Raw genomic sequence first — 20,405 nt, 5'->3', positions numbered from 1 at the left:
TTTTTTTTTTTTTTTGGCATGTTGCGGTCAATACCAGCAATTTATTTCATGCTTGCTGCTAACTCTTAGCGGTAGAAAGTGGAAACACTGCGTGGAAACTAAACTTCTGAAGGTTAACCTTTCGAAGCTCGTGTCTCACAATAAGATATGCTCACTACATTTCACAGAATAATTTTCTGAAATCAGATCCATCATTTTGACTTGCCCTGTAATTCGTCAAAAGTGGAAATTAACTCTCAGCGCCTACAATATGTTTCTTCAAAGTAATGAGGAGAAATCTCTGTTAAGTTGGAGTTTTTATCCTATTATAGAACATCGAGGTTATGAAGGATCATAGGATCTATCCACTATTAACATGCAGTCTTAACTACGACCGTAATTTGAATCCGGTGCAATTTGCCGAGTGCACAGACCATCACACAAGATCAGAGTATGAGGCCGTTCCTCATCACATTTATATAACCTCCAACAGATGTGTATTACGGGACCCAGCCACTCGCTTCGGCTTTACATAAGTTTGAATACCAGACAAAATAAAATACAAATTTTCTTCAAAAGGTCACTTTTGCCTTATAGGTATCTCGAATTTTTCTGCTTTACTCATATATAATTACGGTTTCAGTGTTCTCTGACACTTTATTCGGGGACGGTAACAATGTGCCTAGCTTAGCAGTTTTTTTTCTTATAACCGAAGAGGATGTCAGAGAACCGTATAAGGAAATCACAAAGGCAAGACTATTCTTATTTGAGCTAAGCATCTATCAGGTTCTGGTTATATTAGGCGAAATAGGGAAATTTAATCTTATATATAAAACTCAACGTCATCGTCTTTTTTAAACAAGGACGCATTCGGTGGCTCAGTGATAGAGCGCTTACCTGTAGTGTGTGGGATCCCTGGTCCGATCCTCGTCCAAGCAAATTTGTGGTGGACAACATCGTGTTCGTGGATTTTCTCGCGGTTCTCTTGTTTTCTCCCACTTTCTCATTCTGCCAATTTTTCCATCATTCACTTGCTTTAACAATCGTTTCCCTTAGCCTAAACGGCATAATCCGTGGGACATTAAACTGAAAGATTTCATTTCAGTTTCATCAATTTTTTAACAATGAGTAATTTTAATTGTACGGTTAAAAAATCGCACATGATACTTTCTTTTGAAAATGAAATGAAATCTTTGAGTTTTATGTCCCACGTTTTAGGCCGATTAGGCTAAAGGAGACGGTGATTATGAGAAATGAATGAAATAGTGGAATGAAGAAAGTGGGAGGAAACGGGAAAACCCCGAGAAAACCTACGAACACGGTGTTTGTCCACCACAAAGTTCACTTGGCGGGAGCAGGTTTTGAACCCGGGACCCCATGCACCAGAGATGAACGCTCTGCCACTGCGTTTATTTCTTTTGTTATTTAGGTATATGTATTATTATTTTTAAAAAAAGGGGTAAAATGTAATCACCAGAAATAACACACAAAAAATAAAAATGCTACCGAAAATCACAAGAAAAATACCATTTACTCTACTGCAAATAACTGAGTACAATTTAAAACTATTTCATTCCTTAAATATACATGTGTTTTGAACTATGCGTGTTAATATTTAACATGGCACAAATATCCCTAACTACAGTAGTTCTTTTGTTTTATTTTGCAGGTAAGGAGACCACTTAGATTCAAACATTGTGTCTTGGAGACGTGAGAGCACGAGTAAGTATGTAGAAATACAAAGAAATAGAAGTTAAAATGAAAGTAATTTATGCATAGCTGTAACTTGACGAGGAGCCAAGAGACAGTCAGCCATTTAGAAACTCGTTGGACCCCCGAAAGTTTTTAGTGGATGATGATGCGCTTATCGCAATTTACGCAAAGTGATTTTGAATTGCAATTGAATTTTGTATATTAAGTACTGACTCCATCAGTAACCCCCACCCCAGCACACTCCGCGTTTTTTCGCTTCCTGCATACGAGTTTGAAACTTGATTTATATAGCCTATTAATATTCCAAATGGGGATCTAGTTCTGACCCCTCCCATTTCGTTATAACATGAATTACAAACTTCAAGGAAAAGAAACCTATATTGAAGGAGTTGAGTTGATATTGAGTTTAACGTCGGCAGCGAGGCTATACGAAACGTGGACCTACTGATTAACGTGGAATCCGAACCACATGATCTCCCGCCAGGAATCGAACCCGAGCCTCACACGCCAAAGTATATTAAAGGACAGAGCTATCAATGTCAAGGATGTACATCCAATGGACAATGTTACTAGAGTGAAACTTGTTTTTTGAGAGAAGTTCTACCCAAAAGACTAATAATGAATGTGAAACAAAATACGTTACTTTCAACTCATTTTAAATCCTTACATAATTAATTTTAAATCGCGATATTTTGATGTAAATAATCTATTTTTATTTAGTGTATGTTTTATCAATATACGAGTAATTTTTATCCTTGTTATTCATAATTGACTGATTCGTTACCACATCTTGTATTTACTTCATATGTGCCTCATTTTCTGTAGATACATTACTGCAAAATAGCTTAAATCAAATGTGTTAAAAGAAGTAGAGAAGGAAATACAATAAAACCCATGTCCCCAGCCCCCCATTTTACAAATTGAATTTGTTTTTTTCAATGCCAAAATTTTGTACCGTTTTGTGCCTTATACTCCGTTGTGTGTGATAACAAGCTTTTAATTACAGTAAAAGCAAATTTGTGGAGGCTGGAGATATGCAGGCCCCATTTTACAAATTATTTTTTTTTCCATGCCGAAGTTTTGTGCTAGTTTCGTGCCGCACACCCCGAGTTTTGTGCTGTTCTCGTTTTCAAGATACTCCTATCAACTATTCTGCATCCCATGTCCGCAATTCCCTACTTTAGTATATAATTCAAAGCTTTTACTATTACAAAATTTGGTGCTAGTCTTGTGGGGTTTCGTATTGCAAACACAGGGTTTTGTGCTTCCCCGATTTTCAGGATATACCTGTACTGAATATGCTGGGGTCCATTTTACCAGCTCCTCAGTTTAGAAATTGAAAGTTTGTTACCTCAAAGTGTTGTATCGTAAACCCCGAAGTTTGTTCTGCCCTTGTTTCCAAGATTCGCTCCCTATCAAATATATTAGAGCCCAGCCTTATACGTTAGTAATAGAAAGTGCTTCCTATGCCAAAACTTTGTGCTAGTTTTGTACCGTTTTGTGCTGCCCCTGTTTTCTAAATATCTTCGCTTCTGCGTTTCCTACCCCCACTTTAGAAATTGAAAGTTTCTCGATGTCAAAGTTTGGTACTAGTACTTTGCTGCTTTATGCTACAAACCCCGAGTTTTGTATTGCCACCGTTTTGAGTACATTCCTCTACCAAATATGAACCTACGGATTAACGTGGAATCCGAACCACATGATCTCCCGCCAAATATGATGTATTCCATGTCCCCAGCCAACCTACTTGAAAAATTGAAAGTTGTTTCTATGAAAAAGTTTTACACACTATAAAAGTACATACATCTATAGTAATTCAAAGTCAATCATCATTCCAAGATTGATACTGGTCTGATTAGTTTCATTTAATGATTTTGCCGTTTTCGAAAAATTTGACTGTCATTATTACCCATGAACCAGAAAATTGTACAACATATTTCACATACTGATATAGCAGAACATACGTACCACCATACCAAGTTTGATTTTGGTCGGATAAGTTCGGTGTATGATCTTTCGTTTTTAGAAAGTATTACGTTAAAATTTGTCCATCCAGAACTCAGGAACCGAAAGCCTGCACAACACATATTTTGCACATTTATATAGCAGACCAAGATATACCATTATATCCAGTTTGATTCCCATTGAATGTTTGGCGTATGTTTCTTTCTTTTTCTAAAATATGACGTAAATTGGCAGTGTACTGGTAACATGGACCAGTTGTGCCCGATCTTACGCTCCACTCTTCATTATAGATTAAAATCGTACTTAATTAAAAGTTCTAATTGTTTATATTTATCAAATTAAAAGTTCTGATTGTTTAATTTAACCCTTGTGTACTACCAAGAACTTTGTTACACAGGAATGTCCATGGGGTCTTCTAGAACCCCACCTAAATCACGTTCTTTATGCAGAACCATTAAACAGACAACTGAAATGTTTAGTAGGTATCTGTTGTTCAAGACCTACGTCGTGTACTTAAACGCTGATTGTTTACTATTAAACTTGTCCGTATGAGTATCTAATAATCCAATGAATATCGAAACTCTTCTCAAGCCTTTTTTAATTTTTAGTATGCCTATAAGCTTTTGGGTAGATACACATACACATGACAACCACTAAGGTTCAGAGACATCAACTTCTCAAATAATATCGTTCATCTCTGGTGCTTGGGGTTCCAGGTTCGATCCCAGTCCCCGCCAAGTGAACTTTGTGGTGGACAAACACCGTGTGCATGGGTTTCCTCAGGGTTCTCCCGTTTCCTCCCAGTTTCTTCATTCTACCATTTCATTCATTTCTGATCATCACCGTCTCCTTTAGCCTAGCCGGCATAACCGTGGGACGTAAAACTTAGATTTCATTTCATTTTTCTCAAATAATACAGTCTTGGGTTTTATGCTTTGTAGCTTCTTCAAGCTAATTACTCATCAATTGATTCATATACCCTGAAATCAAACCTCTTTAATCACTTAAACCACTACCAAAATGTCAGCCACATATGGCTCAATTCATCCAACTCAAATAAACTTTCATTACAAACATAAACATGAATATAGTTACGTCCTTCAATTGTTTTGGCTACATATTAACACCTTGCCCGATAAAACGTACGTAACACCTTGTCCGATATACACTCACCTAAACCCTAACAGTATCTTCAGCATACACTCGAGTTAAAATATAAGAAAAGACTGAATTGTAATCTCACTTGTTTAAAACATATATCATGATAAACATCTCTGGAGTCCCAAAATACTTCATGGTAGTACACAAGGGTTAATAAATTAAAAGTTCTGATTATTTACTTTAACAAATTAAAAGTTCAGGTTGCTTACATTTAACAAACTTATTATTATTTACTTATTTCTTGAGTTTATCCACCAGCCAACATACGATTTCACAAATATTAATACTGAAATATGGTCACATTCCTTGCCTTAATAATCAACAGCAGAGCACATTCTCATTCAGTACAGTCTATTTTGAAATAATTAAATTAAGAGATCCCTCGTTGCAATATGGTTAGCATATGCGTCTTAGATCCGGGTTTTATTTCCAGCGGGAACCCACGTAGTTTGAGTCCTTCGTGAAATTTATGCCCATGTCTAATATTGCCTAGATGTAGAGAAAGGACTCTAAAACCTAATCCAACCAATTACATTGAAACAATTCAGTTTAAGGTTCCAATTAAATTGTCACAATAATTTTAATTCGGCCAATTACAACGACGCTAATGATATCTACTAAGCATGAAGCAGGCAAGTGATAGTACAGGTAGTGCTGTGAAGTGACTGCTTACTATTAGGTATCAGTCTGATGCACTGAAACATGTCGTTTATAAATAGGATCGTTTGCATAACTTTGAATACTTTACAATGAACACCACTGATATCAATGAACACCATATACATTTTTCAGTGAATTTACAGATTATCACTTGTAGAATTGCTGATGCGACGAGTTTATAACGAATCACTGGAAAATACGTGAGAAAATTGATGCCAGGAAGAGTACAGTGTATAAATAGTAAATTTCATACTGCCAAAGAATATAATAAAACCACTAGAAAATCAGGATGATAAAGTATCATAGGCAACATTCTGACAAAAAAAGGAAATTGCTAATGAAAGACAATGTGTTGACATTACACGGATTATTGACAGTGTTACAATTGTAATATTATCATAAAACACTAACAAAAATGTTGGCATTATAATACAGGGTGAGTCAAAATGATGTTCCCGATTTTAATGATTTTTTTTTTTGCTTTTAATAACATGTATGTGAACAGAGGTTACACACACTGATTGATCAACTCAAAAAAATTTTTTCTAATGTATTCTAAATGTTCAATATGCGATGCACGAGTTACACGACACACATCTAATCTATAATAAATTTCCTGCCAGACTCTTCCTAGCATGTCATGGTCGATATCGGGCACAGCTGCAGTGATGCGCTAACACAATTGAACCACAATTGTAGCAAATGGTGGCACAAATACCCTAAATTTGTACAACGGACTTAGTATCATTACAATCAATCACACAGAACGCTCTCCGATCTGTAGAAGCCATATTGCTCACTTCGACTAAACAGTCTCCTGGTGGTACGCTTTTGCTATAGAAAGAAAAAAAACTTTTGATATTATATCCCAGACAAACAATATATTGGCAAGAAAAGCTCATTACTGTTCGAATAATAAATTAGAGAAATCGGGAACACCATTTTGACTCCACGAATCATTAACAAAAAAAGTTCACAATTTTTCAAAAAGTGTAAACGAAATCCTTGAAATATTTAGAACAGCAAATATTATCATGGACTACCTTCCAGTGAGAACCCATTATGATAAGTAGGAACAACGGTCCCGGTTTCGATTTCTGTGCTAGAGTATCGAATACAATACATTACAGCAGTATAGATCTCACCTTAAAATTAATAGTCTCGTACTACATAGCTTCACTCGTAACGAAAGAGTACATTTAAAAAAAGTTAATATATGTTATCCTCCACATTCTGTTTCTTTTCCACGCCACTGTTGGTGATAAACGTTTTCTTAAAGTGCCATATTAGCCATATACATTCAATGCTTCTACCATGTAATGCCATATATTGATTGATGTGCTTATGGATATTATATCATTTTTCTAAATATTTTGGATAAATTATTGCATAAATTTAATTTAAAAATCGTCCAAAACTTATAGAATACTATATATATGTTAACTGAATAAATACAATTGATAGAATTTTGAATATGAAATAAGAATAGTTGATCGCTAATATACGTATATCATTTTACAGTTAAACCCAGTTGTTCGGTTTTTTCTTTCCAATAAATAGAAATGAGACGTATATGCAACCCATTTTACCTAGTAGTTTATCGGGTTGTATAACACTCAGGCAATGATGCAAAAGACAAAAGTCGCAGACCCAATTAAAGTGCAGTCGTGAAGTACTGCCGTGGTGACTACAACTTGTGACTTGGGAGATTATCCTGATGCAAATTTTATATATATATATATATATATATATATATATATATATATATATATATATATATATATATATATATATATATATATATACAGAGAGAGAGAGAGAGAGAGAGAGAATTGTTGTAAATATACACTATCTGAAACAAGAAGCTAGCAGTGAAAATACCAACACTTTCCGAAACTTTCTGCCATCATTTTTCCGTTTGGGGCTTAAAAGAAAGCAGAGCTTTGCAAAAGCAATAGTTTAAGTCGATTTTCAAATGGTTGAAGGAAAAGGATGCATCAAGCAAAATAATACAGCATTTGTCAAGTAGGGAAGAAAACAGAAGCCAGTAGGAGAGAAGAATGTTTTTTTCCTGCATAACACTTGCGACTCTCTTTAAAATACTTTTTTAAGTTCTATGCATCACTGTTGTCAGGGATAAAGAATATTGTCGCATGTCACTTTGAAGAGTTCAGTGTGATTGGTTATTTTGGTATATATATATATATATATATATATATATATATATATATATATATATATATATATATATATATATATATAATGTGCAGTTTGTCAGTCTCTCACCGTCCTTCCGTGAATATGATCACATAGCTTCTGTAGGAGACCTGAATAGTAATTTTGGGTTAATTATCTCCTCTTTGGTAAATGATCTTTAATTACCACCCATTTCAAAGCAATCTCCCAAAGAACCTTATCCATTACCTACCCTAGTGAGGGAATTTGACTTGGAATTCTTTGGAGATGAGAATGAAAAAGTGTGTCCATTGATTGAAAGCTTGTTTCGGTTTGCGTTATTAATAATGGACTAGGTCTCATCTTCTGTTCTAAACCTAGTCAGAAACGGATCTCAGTTTGGCCAGGAAAGCTGAATACTATCCGTTGAAACGTTGCAACGGTTACATTTTGATCAGGGATTAAAAATTTAGGTACCGATGTCACTTAAACTTTTCTCATTCCCAAATTCTGGGAAAGAAATTCTACCATCTCTTGCAGTTGACTAGCCTACTGTCTTAGCAATCTGTCTGCTGGTTAATCGACTATCATTTAGGATGCTTTCATGTAATTTGCTAATATTTTCCTGGGTTACTGTTTCAACGGGCCTTCCTTGTTGGCGTTCATCTTCAGTGATAGATTTTCCTTTCCTAAATTTAATAACCTTTTTCTTCACTGTATCATAAGGAAAGGTACTATCGTCTAATGTGATAACCTTGTCAGTGTGGATATTCTATGGCGTTATAATCTTCTTGTGGAGATATTTAATAAGAGTTGTTGCCTCCAGTTTCTTCATTTAGTCAAAAGTTGCTAGCTCAACTGTCTTAGCTTGCTGACTTAACTTTAGCTGCAAAAGCACAGAAAAGCTAGTTGCTGACAGCGTATATTTTTTTACGCGCTACCCTAGCCGACTGGTTTTAAGTTGCTCACAAGGAAGCGAGTGAAGTTAGATTTACATCGAAGTCGCACCATCCGAGCGTGACATAATGCCACGTGGTATTATCATGGGGAAAAGGTGGAATAAAACGAGCCCTGCGGGGCTTCTAACGCCCTTCGCTCGGTGACGCTCGCTCAGATGTTTCGTAACATAAGTATTTTTATCAATAAATTTAAGCGTGCAAAGTGGTACGTTTTCCCCTTCCTGGTGCCTCCGGTACTTCCCCTCTCTAACTCACTACTACCCCTACAATCCCTTGCTTCACGAGGGCTCCACTTCCTACTCTCCTGTTGGTTTATCACGTATGAGGGCTATCAGAAAACTTTAGGTAAATGGTGGAAAAGCAAAAATATGCATTAAAATTAGTATTATTTTCATCTTATTTTGTTGATAAAAGTGTTATGAAAATTTAAAAAAAATACAAAAAAAAAACTTTCCTTGGGTCGGGCTTGAACCCACGCCAAAAGCGAATTTCATTACTATCCTTCTCGCTAACACGCTCAGGAACTAGCGTTCGATTTGTGCTATATGTATGTTACGTGGCGAGAAACGGATAACTTCAACCAATCAGAATCGTGTATTTAGCTCCTATGGATAAGGTTGAGCATGATTAAAATATATGCTTTCTGACACCAGATTTAATATGGCATGGTGCGATGGTTCAATAAAGACGTCCTTAAAGTTTTATGTTTTGCGACTTTTAATGTTTTGTAACGTTAAGTTTTGTAACAACCCTTTTAAATGTAATTTGAAAGGATTAACATTTCTTCTTACCAACTTTATTCAATACATTTTTAAAAAAGTGACACATACACCCAACAGCGACAGAGAAGCTCAAACAGTAACACACATGCTCACAACAGTGCGAGAGCTCGTAACAGTAACACACATACTCCCAACAGGGACAGAGAAGCTCTTAACAGTAACATACATACTCACAACAGTTACAGAGCTCATAACAGTGACACATACTTCCAACAGTGACAGAGAAGCTCATAACAGTGACACACATACAACAGTGACAGAGTTCATAACAATGACCATACTCCCAACAATAAGAGAGAAGCCCATAACAGTGACACACACTTCCAACAATGAGAGAGAAGCTCATAAGAGTGACACATATACTTCCAACAGTGACAGAGAAGCTCATAACAGTGACACGCATACTCACAAGCCACAAAGAAGCTCATAACAGTGACATATAACCACAACAGTGACAGAGAAACAAATAACAGTGATACACATAGTCCCAACAGTGACAGAGAAGCTCACAGCAGTGATACACATACTACTAACAGTGACTTTCATATTACTTGTAATCTTTACATGTCTGTAAAAGAACTTTCGATTTACAGCAAATGACCTTCAGATAATGGCAAAATAACTGCTATGATAGTTGTTATGGTTTGTATAACAATACTGATAATAATAATAAAAATAATAATAATAATAATAATAATAATAATAATAATAATAATATAATATTGAATAACAGAGCATTTTCCTTGCAGTGATTTCATAGAATATGCTCGTAACAGGGATTTAAACATGAAACTTGTCATACATTAAAAATTCTTTTGCATCACACATAATTTTGAAAGTATGTATCTATATATATAAAGAGACAAATCTCCCTTTGTTATTATAGAGGCGCTTGTCAATAACTCGGATGAAGTTTTAATGCGTTGTCATAGCTACAAAATGAAGCATCGGTGAGAAAAAAAGAACTTTTCTTCAACTTTGTATTTGCTTTTCGTACACATATATAATATTTACTATTCAGCATACAATAGCAGTTAAATATAGAGGAAGTCACGGTGCTGAGAACATATCATATATTTGTTCTGCTGCAACTTCTTACATGATACGAGAAGTGATCAAAAAGTAATGTTACAAAACCTGCAGTGAAACGTGTCATTTCATACAACCAATACAGCCAACAGATAGTATATACATTAGGTTATTTTTCGACATAGTCTCCAAATCGGTTGAGACATTTATCGCATCATGGGATAAATTTGAAGATTCCCTCCTGTTAAAAATCCTGTCCTTGCGTGTTCAGCCACGTCGTTACCAATGTTTAATCTTCTCATCTGAAGCAAAGCGACGGCCTCCCAGGTGCTCCTTCAAGTGCGGGAACATGTGAAAGTCGCTTGGAGCGAGGTCTGGGCTATACGGAGAGTGGTCGATGAGGTGCTCCACGCGAGCTGTGTTGAAATCTGTTGATACCGTGCTGGGTCGGCCACTGCGCTCCTCGTCTGTGACGTTTTACTCTACCAGCCGCAAACTTTCGACGCAATTCTGCGACTTGCTGACGAGATATTACAGCATCTCCGTAAATCTCTACCATCTACCGGTGAATTTCAGCCGCGTTTACATGATTCGCCCAAATAACTAAGCTAACTTATTCGTGAGACTAGTTTTCCAAACGAGTCGCCATTTGTGTTTATCTACAACAAGCGCGGTAGGTAGAACTAGGACTGAAGCTAGGACTAGGACACCTATTCACAGTTGCCAACTCTACGTATTAAAATTACCACACATTCCTCATTCCTCTATAACAGACGAAACTTCAGAAATATCGGCCTGTAATCTTAGTTTTTGATTCTCCCTCTTAAATACATGTAAATGAATATATTCTGCAATATTATTAACGTTTAACGAAAAAAAAGTCCAAACATGAGACGCATACCGATCGATGGAACTCATTAAGCTGAACAAAATGTTAAAGGGTTGAGTATAAAATCTCATGCGCAGTTTTCGGGAAAGTCAAGAAGAAATGTAAATTTATTTGTAAATCTAAAAATTGAGGCAATGTCAGAACCACACTACCTATTAAGATGAAACTGATCCTGAAGTGCATAATGGTTAAGCTTTTCATGTTGAATAGTTGAATAGTTGTTTAATGAGATATGCCTTCATTAACATCTTTATTACGACACTAGCTGGACAATTATACATAATAAGGTACAGGCGCTCACCCAGAAATGTTTGCTGGAAGGGATCCAAAGTACTTTCTGGTGGGAGGGGTGCAATTATTATTATTATTAGTATTAAGTATTCTGCCTTTTTGGCAGGTCCTGGGACTAATGAAGATTTTTTTTTCAGTTTTAGATTTGGTCCTGGAAATGTTTCTTCCACTTTTCTCGATCTTCAGCTTCCTCTTTTAACTCCCAATATTTTTTCCTATCTTTCAAATCATCGATCAGCTGTGTTCTTCTTCTTTCTATTCCTCGCTTCCCTTCAATCTTTCCTTCTATAGCGATATGAAGAAGACAAGGAGCCCAATATGTCTAATTAATATTGAACTTGTCTAATTCTGTACCCGAAAAGACAATAAGTAATTGCTAATTAGTGCCACCTATATTTTTCTTAGAAAAAATGATAGAACGATTATTTTTATAAGGAAAGAAAGAGTACAGATGAGGCCTAAAATCAAATCTTTAGCCTGCATAAATCATTGCTCTGTTATTAAAAAAAGTGCAGTTCTGTTAAGAAATACTACAAATGTTAGTAGAGTAACGAAATTTCGAGGGGGGAGGTATATATCCGGTGGACTCGCTCCCGTAAGTGTGCCCCTGGAAAGTTTAAAAGAATATAGCCAATAAAGCGTAATTAAGTCTTATTTTAATTTCTGTTTAACTAAAATATTGTCCAAATATAAGACATATATCAGTCAATAGATAACATCGAGTTCAATACAATAACAAGAAAATAAAAAAACCCGAACTTTTGTGGCGCTAAAATGTCATTCGTTGCCAGTAATAATAATTAGCAACATTTATTTTGCTTAAAGAAATTGTTTACATACTGTATACTACAGTGGTTGTCAATCGATGTGTCGCGATACATTGGTGTGTCACACAGACCCCTAAGGTACGTCGCGAAATTTTAGAATTTAAAAATCATGAAGAATTTAATAATAAATTAGTTAAAATTGAGACAGGTTGTACCAGTCAACACCTCCAGCAGTAGCAATAATGCTGAGTTATATAGTGTTATTATAAAAACTAATTGGTTTTACTATTATAATGCGTATTATTATTATTATTATTATTATTATTATTATTATTATTATTATTATTATTATTATTATTTATAATAAAAATATCAATCAAGTGTGTCCCGACCTCCTAAACCTTCAGTAAAGTATGTCATGAGCCCTAAAAGGTTGAGAACCACTGGTATAGTATATGTAGCGAATTACACTGTTAACAAATAAATCGTCTCTATTTTTGTATGTTTTCCTTAAGGGTGATACTAGGAACGTAATGGATCGTATACAGGAGTATACGGCACATATCCACCTAATATTTTTTTTTGTAGGTCAGCGTATACTCAATCTCAAATTTTACGAAAGAACAAGCGTGCATGGGGATGAATATACGCTATACTTGTAGGAAACGGTCTAGCGCATACACACCAAAAATTCTAGCGTTATAACATTCAGTGATACAGACTTCTTTACGCACATAAACTTGGGCCGGCTCTACCATATGTGCAACATGTGCATTTGTACGGAGCGGCAAGTTGCGAGGGGCGTCAAAATCTGTTATAACAATATTATTCAAAATAAATATTTCTTGTTGGAAATAGACTTCATAATAATGGTAGTTAAATTTACTACTATTTGCTGATCTTCTATCTGAATACTACATTCATAAATCGTGTTTAGGTCGCATTAGTTTAAGGTGAACGTGGACAGTGCGAAAGCAAATGTTCACACAAATCCCAGTATGAATTGCTTGGTTGTTGTCAAATACAAGAACTCAATTCTCGAACAGTAGCAAACACCTGTTCTATTTACTTACTTATCACAGTTTTGATATGAAAACTAGTCTTGTCTTTGTTACAATTTCCTTACCATTGAAGGCGGAAATAAGGTTTTTAATTTTTTTTTTAACAGATGTAGGAGAAAAATCAAGAAATAAAGATAAAAGAGCTAGTTGCACTGGAATTGAAACTCGATACTGAATTTTGTAATATATATATATATATATATATATATATATATATATATATATATATATATATATATATATATATATATATAATCTTTCCTCTGCGTGTGTGTTTGCTTTGTCTTTCACTAACATAATAGATTATTATTTAAAGAAAAAAACAGACATAACGAGATTGTATTTGCAGGGTTTATTCCTTTGAGTGAGAGTGTACTTTCCTTCCCCTTTGTAGTTTATGATAGGGTAGCATACTTAAAATCGTGGCTTTTAAGATTTGTTCTTTCTGAAGAAAGGAGACAGCAAATGATACCATTGCACGAGGCGGCAAATTACCTAGGGCCGGCCCTGCACATACTACATGTAAATCAATAAAACTTCGATTTGATTTGATTTCAAGTTTAGCGTCCCGTTTAACAGCAGGAAGGTATTACGAGACGTGAATCTGCAGCTTTAACGAGAGATTCCAACCATATGAGCTTCCGCCGAGAATCGAACCCGGGTCTCCCAACATCAATCAATAAAACTGAAAAACAAATTAGGTTTATGGCATACTTGAGCTATGTTTTGGTGTTATTATGGAAGATTCACTAATATTGAACTTTACTGCAAGTAGAGTTACGTATACTGTATATGTTCCAGGAACAACTTCTGTCAAAATCCGAGTCCAGATCTATTATGGAAGGTTTATCTGCATACCTAGAAACCCATTTGTACATTTTCCCTACTATTTCATTGTCTTCTGCTAGAAATGTTTTATTTCTATTCAGGGCAAGAAAAAAAAAACAACAAAAATCCACTACATCAACTTTGAAAAAGAAGTTCCACAGCTATAATGTAGGTGTCTACGTGACAGATATTGACAAACACATCGCAATTCAGCAGACTTTAAAGAGAGTGGCAATAAATACTGTTTTGATACATTTTCTTCAAGTTTTATATTCTTGCTAAAAGAGAACTATGCCATAATTGCCCCATATCATAACAAAATGGAGTATTATACCTAACCCCTGGGGAATCATATCGTTAATTGAAATAACTAGTGTGACTATTTTTCATATATATATATATATATATATATATATATATATATATATATATATATATATATATATATATATATATATATATATATAAATTCCTACTTTAAAAGTTAACATCAGGCAAAATGTTATGAAATTCTCGTGCGTTGGATGAAGCAGTTCTTTTATTGCTTATAATAGCTACTAAAACTATTTTTTAATGAATTACCCTTGCCTTGTGTAGGTGGTATGCTAAATAACACATTATATACTGAACTGAGTTTAAACTGAAATACATAAAAATTATAGGACTTTGCCACCATAATTGTCCCGTGCCAGAATTACTCGACGTCACCCTTTTACTAGCAGTGTTGCAAATACTATTTGTAACATTTCTAAGCCATTTCTTAATGTAATACATACAGATACTCATCAATTTAATGGAAACACCTGGGGTTAGTAACATGTCAGTTGTTTAAGTTGGCAACAATGAGGCGGTGACAGTTTGTGGAGATGTGTTAGGGCAGAATACATGCTGAGAAGTAAAACAGCAGTGTCGATTGAACTGATCATATACTGATAGTGTAAAATGGGTGATCTATCTGATTTCCAAAGAGGGCAAATTGTTGATGATCGGTTATGTGAAACTAGCGTGACGAAAGTATCAAGTGTGTTTGGTGTGTTGCAAGGGACAGAGTCCAAGGTGATGGCGGCCTACAAAACACACAGCAAAACCACAATGGTGAAATAGGAACAGTAGTCGGAGGTAATCGCTCAGTGATAGGTTCCGCTAATCATTAAAGCGGACTGTCACTCACAATGTCGTGCGACTGCAGTGCAATTGACGGAATAAGTTGAGTTACATGACTTGGACTTACGGAGTCCGGATTACAGGGACTAAACCACTGATAAGGGACCACGTTTTAGCACGACGTCGATGGTACCGCGAACACGCAACATGGACCGCTAACGCCTGGAAACGTCTGATATTGTCGGACGAGTCATTGTTCACCTTATTTCCAACCCGGGTTGTGTTTGTGTGTGGCGGGCGCTCAAAGCGTATGATGCGCATTGTCTTCGCCAAACCATAAAACATAACAGATTCTGTGATGCTGTGAGGCGCAAAATCCTGGTTTTTAGTGGGTCCTATTCGTCCTATTCTGACGCTTACCGGTCGCTTCACTTTTCGTGATTGTCGCCATTTTAAGAAACGATGTGCATCCTATGGTCTAGATATTTCCAAACAGTAGAACCAGGTTTAGAATAACAATTAATCACAAAACTGCCCGGAGCTATTGCGGTGTGATTTGAGGAATGCTGGGATGAAGTTGAACACCTATTCTGGCCTGCGCAATCTCCGGACCTAAACATAATTGGATGTGAAACTGAACATATTTCCTTCTCCATTCTTTCTGACGGAACTGAGTGATGCATTGCATGTGGAATGATGTAATATTAATCTTGCTACTATTCATGACTTCTAGGACTTCATTCCATGTCACGTCAGAGCTGTTCTGAGGGTCAATGGTGGCACAATGCTATACTAATCTTGTAAACTGCACTGTTTACATGTTTTCATTACATTGTGTAACATGCGTTAAGTATTGAGATTCAAATACCCCAACGTCATTGCTCCCCAATACCCCTCCGGTGCTTGGGGTCCCTGGTTCGATCCTAGCTCGCGCCGTGTGGACTTTGTGGTGGACAAACACCATGCTCGTGGGTTTTCTCGGGGTTCTCCCGTTTTCTCCCACTTTCTTTATTCCACCATTTCACTCATCTCTCATCATCACCGTCTCCTTTAGCCTAACCGGCATAACCGTGGGACGTCAAACTTAAAGATTTCATTAAATATTCTTTCGATTATAATATACAAAGTTTATATATATATATATATATATATATATATATATATATATAATATGGCCAGATTTGGCGGCTGCACCGGTCTACGTGCACCACCCTTTGTTGTAAATATGCACTATCTAAAATGAGAAGCTAGCACTGAAAATAGCAACACTTTCCGAAACTTTGTTATTATTTTTTCGTTTCAAGCTTAAAAGAAAGCAGAACTTTCCAAAAGCAATAGTTTAAGTTGATTTTCTGAAGGTTGAAGGAAAGGGATACACCAAGCAAAACAATATAACATTTGTCAAGTAGGGAAGAAAATAGAAGCCACAGTAGGAGAGAATATTTTTCCTGCATATCACTTGCACCCTCTTTATAATACCCTCTCGTTCTATGTATCAGCGTTGTCAGGGGTAAAGAATATTGTTGCATGTCACTTGGAAGAGTTTCAGTGTGATTGGTTATTTTAGTAGTTATTGGTGCACCCCCTCAGAAAATCCTGGATTCGCCTCTCTCTCTCTTTCCCTCTCTCTCTCTCTCTCTCTCTCTCTCTCTCTCTATATATATATATATATATATATATATATATATATATATATATACTATTCCAAATAGCAACAAGATTATACAGTATACTTTTAATAAGTTTTAATAAGGTAAAATGAGAAAGCAAATTTTTAAATAATGCCTTTCATGTAAGTCCTTCTCAGAAATTGCAACAAATAACTATACTATAGTTGCTTCGAAGATAACTGATCGAACATATACTTTCAATTTAATTTTCTAATCCTAAACTATACCTTTAGTTATTAATGCCTTTCGAATTATTTCGCTCCTGAATAGATGAAGTTAAGCAGATGTTCTTAGTTGTATCATAAATTCAGGAATCAACGCATTTCTTTAAACAACCTATTAAACCACTTATTTCAAGAAAAATATGTAAGCATTAAAACTCACCCAATACAGTTTATATCTGGTATCTACCACATTAACAAATAGTTACCTTTTTACATTTACGAAACAATTGTTTTAACGGAATTGCTTTATACAAAATTTTGAATATACTTTTCACTAACTCAATATTACCATCTTTTTTTCTTTCTTACGACCAGTTTCATTTCAGCTTCACAACTGAAGCATAGAACGCGTGACGGAAAATTCGAACTGTAGTTCCATTTCTTACCACTACTGCGCTGTAGTCAGACTATTTCCCTGACGTCTGTACAAGTCTATTCGCATACTTTCTTTTACAATTATATTGAAAAATCATAACAATTGATCTTTATTTGCAATAAATTTTGTTCGAATTTCACAATATTCGGAATTTGAAGCCTAGATCGCTGTTTGCACATATAGTGGTATTGTTTCTTTCTTTATCACGGTTCTTGTATTTTAAATCCTCACCTATCAGCACTTTGCAGCAAACATTTGGGGCTAAGAAGTTATTTAAATACTAGTTTTAAATGTGCATCTAGCTAAGTGTTTCTATTGCTATCTCAATATGTATTGCTTTTGTGTCTTAGAGGTTCAGAGAACAGCGAGTATTGTTTTGTTTACTTTGTGTTCAACCAAGGTATATGCCTATGTTTTAGGTATGACGTGATTCGTCAAACTTACAAAGATATTAGAAACTGTTCGGACTGGCTAATATATGACATAATAAAGAGTGTTGTAATGAAAGAGATAAGGCATCTCTATAACCGAAAGGTTTCCAGGTTCGTCCCCAATGCAGGCAGTATTTAGTCTTCTAGTAGCAGTCCACAAAGCAGTTGATGGCTTTGACAAGCCTCCGTTAATTACATAGATATTTAAGGTAATCTACATACTGCGGTTATGCTATGAGTTATCTATGATCGACATAAAATTGGACGTATGCAAGAGGTGTCATAGCAATAACCAAAACTTTCTTAATAATCTAGACATCGATAAGTTTGAACACCAATAAATTCGTGATTAATCATTTCGGTTGAAATAAAAGAGTACGATTTGTGGGGAATGTTTTTAATGTTTGTAATTTTGATCAGTAGTGTCTATTTGAAACTTCCCAAGCACTGACTCATGACTAGGCAATGACAAATATGAAACAGGTATACATACCTTTTCTTATTGATGTCGTCTAGATGAAAAATATGATCCACACTAGTAACAAGGTGTTCCTCCTGATAGGTCTTTGAAGCTACTGCTGCCCTGACTTTGGAAAAGCCCAGTTTTGTTACTCGACTCGAGACGAGGTTATGCAACTTCCTGTACTCATGGTGAAATACCTAAAGACGTGAACTTCTGAAATTCACTTCTGTCATCATATTTGTCAATGCATGGATCTTACATGTTGAATTGCGAAAGCTAGCTGACTTCAGTGCTTGACAATGATTTCAAAGACGGAAAGCAGTTTTACAGATAAAGAATTCATTAATTAATCACAATTTATTTTTGAAATATCCATCATTTCCTTTCGCTGTTCGTTGAATGTCCTTTGAAGAATATTGAACTAAAAGTACAATCACAGACAAAGTTTAACGATGATATCGATGAGCGTCCGTGACAATACAAACCCACAGGAAACAAAGTAGTATGGTGTCTGAAGTTGAACACATTACCTTATTTATGTACTGTGGTCTCGAGGTGTTGCGCCTTGTCTTCACATCTCTTATAGAGCTTACAATAGCCTCATTCGAGAATATTGATTGATTAAGTTATCACCGAAGGTGTACTGTAAAATCTTCCGGCTGTACTGTAATAACCAAAAATGCTTCTACCAGGAATCGAAACCGGCTATCGCGCCAAAAGCCTATATCCTAACCATGTAGCCACAAGAAACTATGTATATGCAATATCAAGCAGTAATATTTTTATCAAGTTAAATAACACACGAATTAAAGTAAAAGTAATTTTTGTTGTTGTTATCGAAAAGAACAATTCCACAGGTGATGTTAGCTTCATCTCCATCCGTCATTTTGTTGCCCGGAAAAGCTGCCTACGAGCTACCGTATATCAAAGGATTCGCGCTCGCAGATCCTTTTCAAGTGACCTTTTGAAAAGGATTACTACAGCCAAGCAAACACCGAGTGAATACTATTGTGTGTGAATAGGCTAATTTCAGCCATTTTCAGCGAACAAATGATTTTCAGTATTCATCGTGTTTGTATAACCATTGTACACACAGTCTGTGCTAAATCGTTTAGTATTATATCCTATGCAACAGGAGTAGACACAATTGTAGTGAATGCATGAACCGGATTGTAGATAAGCTAACAGATTATCTGAATACGTGCGCCTCACACCAGCACGTATTAGTATTCAAAAGAACTGGAAAAGATGTGTTCGTATAGTATAAGGGAGCTATCCATGTAGGAGTATTGACCTTCCCGTAACACGTACGGATATAAATCTTTAAGTATTAAAATAACAGAAAAGAATTAAGAGATATTGCAATATCTCTTCCACGAAACAATTACAAAAATGTATTCTTTCGTTGAATCATTAGATCATAAAACAGATAACCAGTATTTATTAATTGGCTGGTTGGACTTTAGTTTAGCGCCTCTTTCAGCACCAAGACGTGAATCTACAGCTTAACATCGTATCCGAAGTACACGATCTCTCACAGAGGACTCAAACTTGGGTCTCCCAAACCAAAGGCACGTTCGTTAAGCACGTAGTCACGAGGAAGATCCATCTATTAATTAATTATAAAGTAACATACTTACTACAATAGTTCTCTCCTGAAACAAAAACTGATTGAATCTGAAAAAAGAAACTCTTATAATAAATAAAATCTCTCAGTTTTACGTCCTACGATTATGCTTGTTAGGCTAAGGGACGCAGATGATTTAGACAAGGTAAATGATGGAAGAATCGGTAGAATGAAAATGTAGGAGGATACGAGAGTACCCCGAAAAAACTCATAAGCACGATGTTATTTAGCACAAACTTAGTTAGACGCGG

The 20,405-nt window shown here is 35.6% G+C and overlaps 1 protein-coding gene across 2 annotated transcripts in view; it reads left to right on the top strand.

The window, feature by feature from the left end:
- LOC145688893 (uncharacterized) overlaps positions 1–20,405 on the top strand; it is a 399,672-nt gene that overhangs the window by 209,594 nt on the left and 169,673 nt on the right. The window contains exon 2 of one of the 2 annotated variants that reach the window (XM_081763055.1): positions 1,649–2,397. The exons of the other annotated variant lie outside the window; for it this stretch is intronic. Within the exon in view, the coding sequence (XP_081619181.1) occupies positions 1,649–1,652 (4 nt within the window). The 3' untranslated portion in view covers positions 1,653–2,397. Of the gene's footprint in view, positions 1–1,648; positions 2,398–20,405 lie in introns of those variants that run through there. 2 annotated transcript variants of the gene reach the window in all.

Source organism: Thermobia domestica, chromosome 7 (assembly GCF_964235325.1).
Source record: "Thermobia domestica chromosome 7, izTheDome1.hap1.1, whole genome shotgun sequence".
NCBI classification, from domain to species: Eukaryota; Metazoa; Arthropoda; class Insecta; order Zygentoma; family Lepismatidae; genus Thermobia; species Thermobia domestica.
Note: the sequence above shows the minus strand (reverse complement) of the source record. Positions and strands in the feature narration are given on the sequence as shown.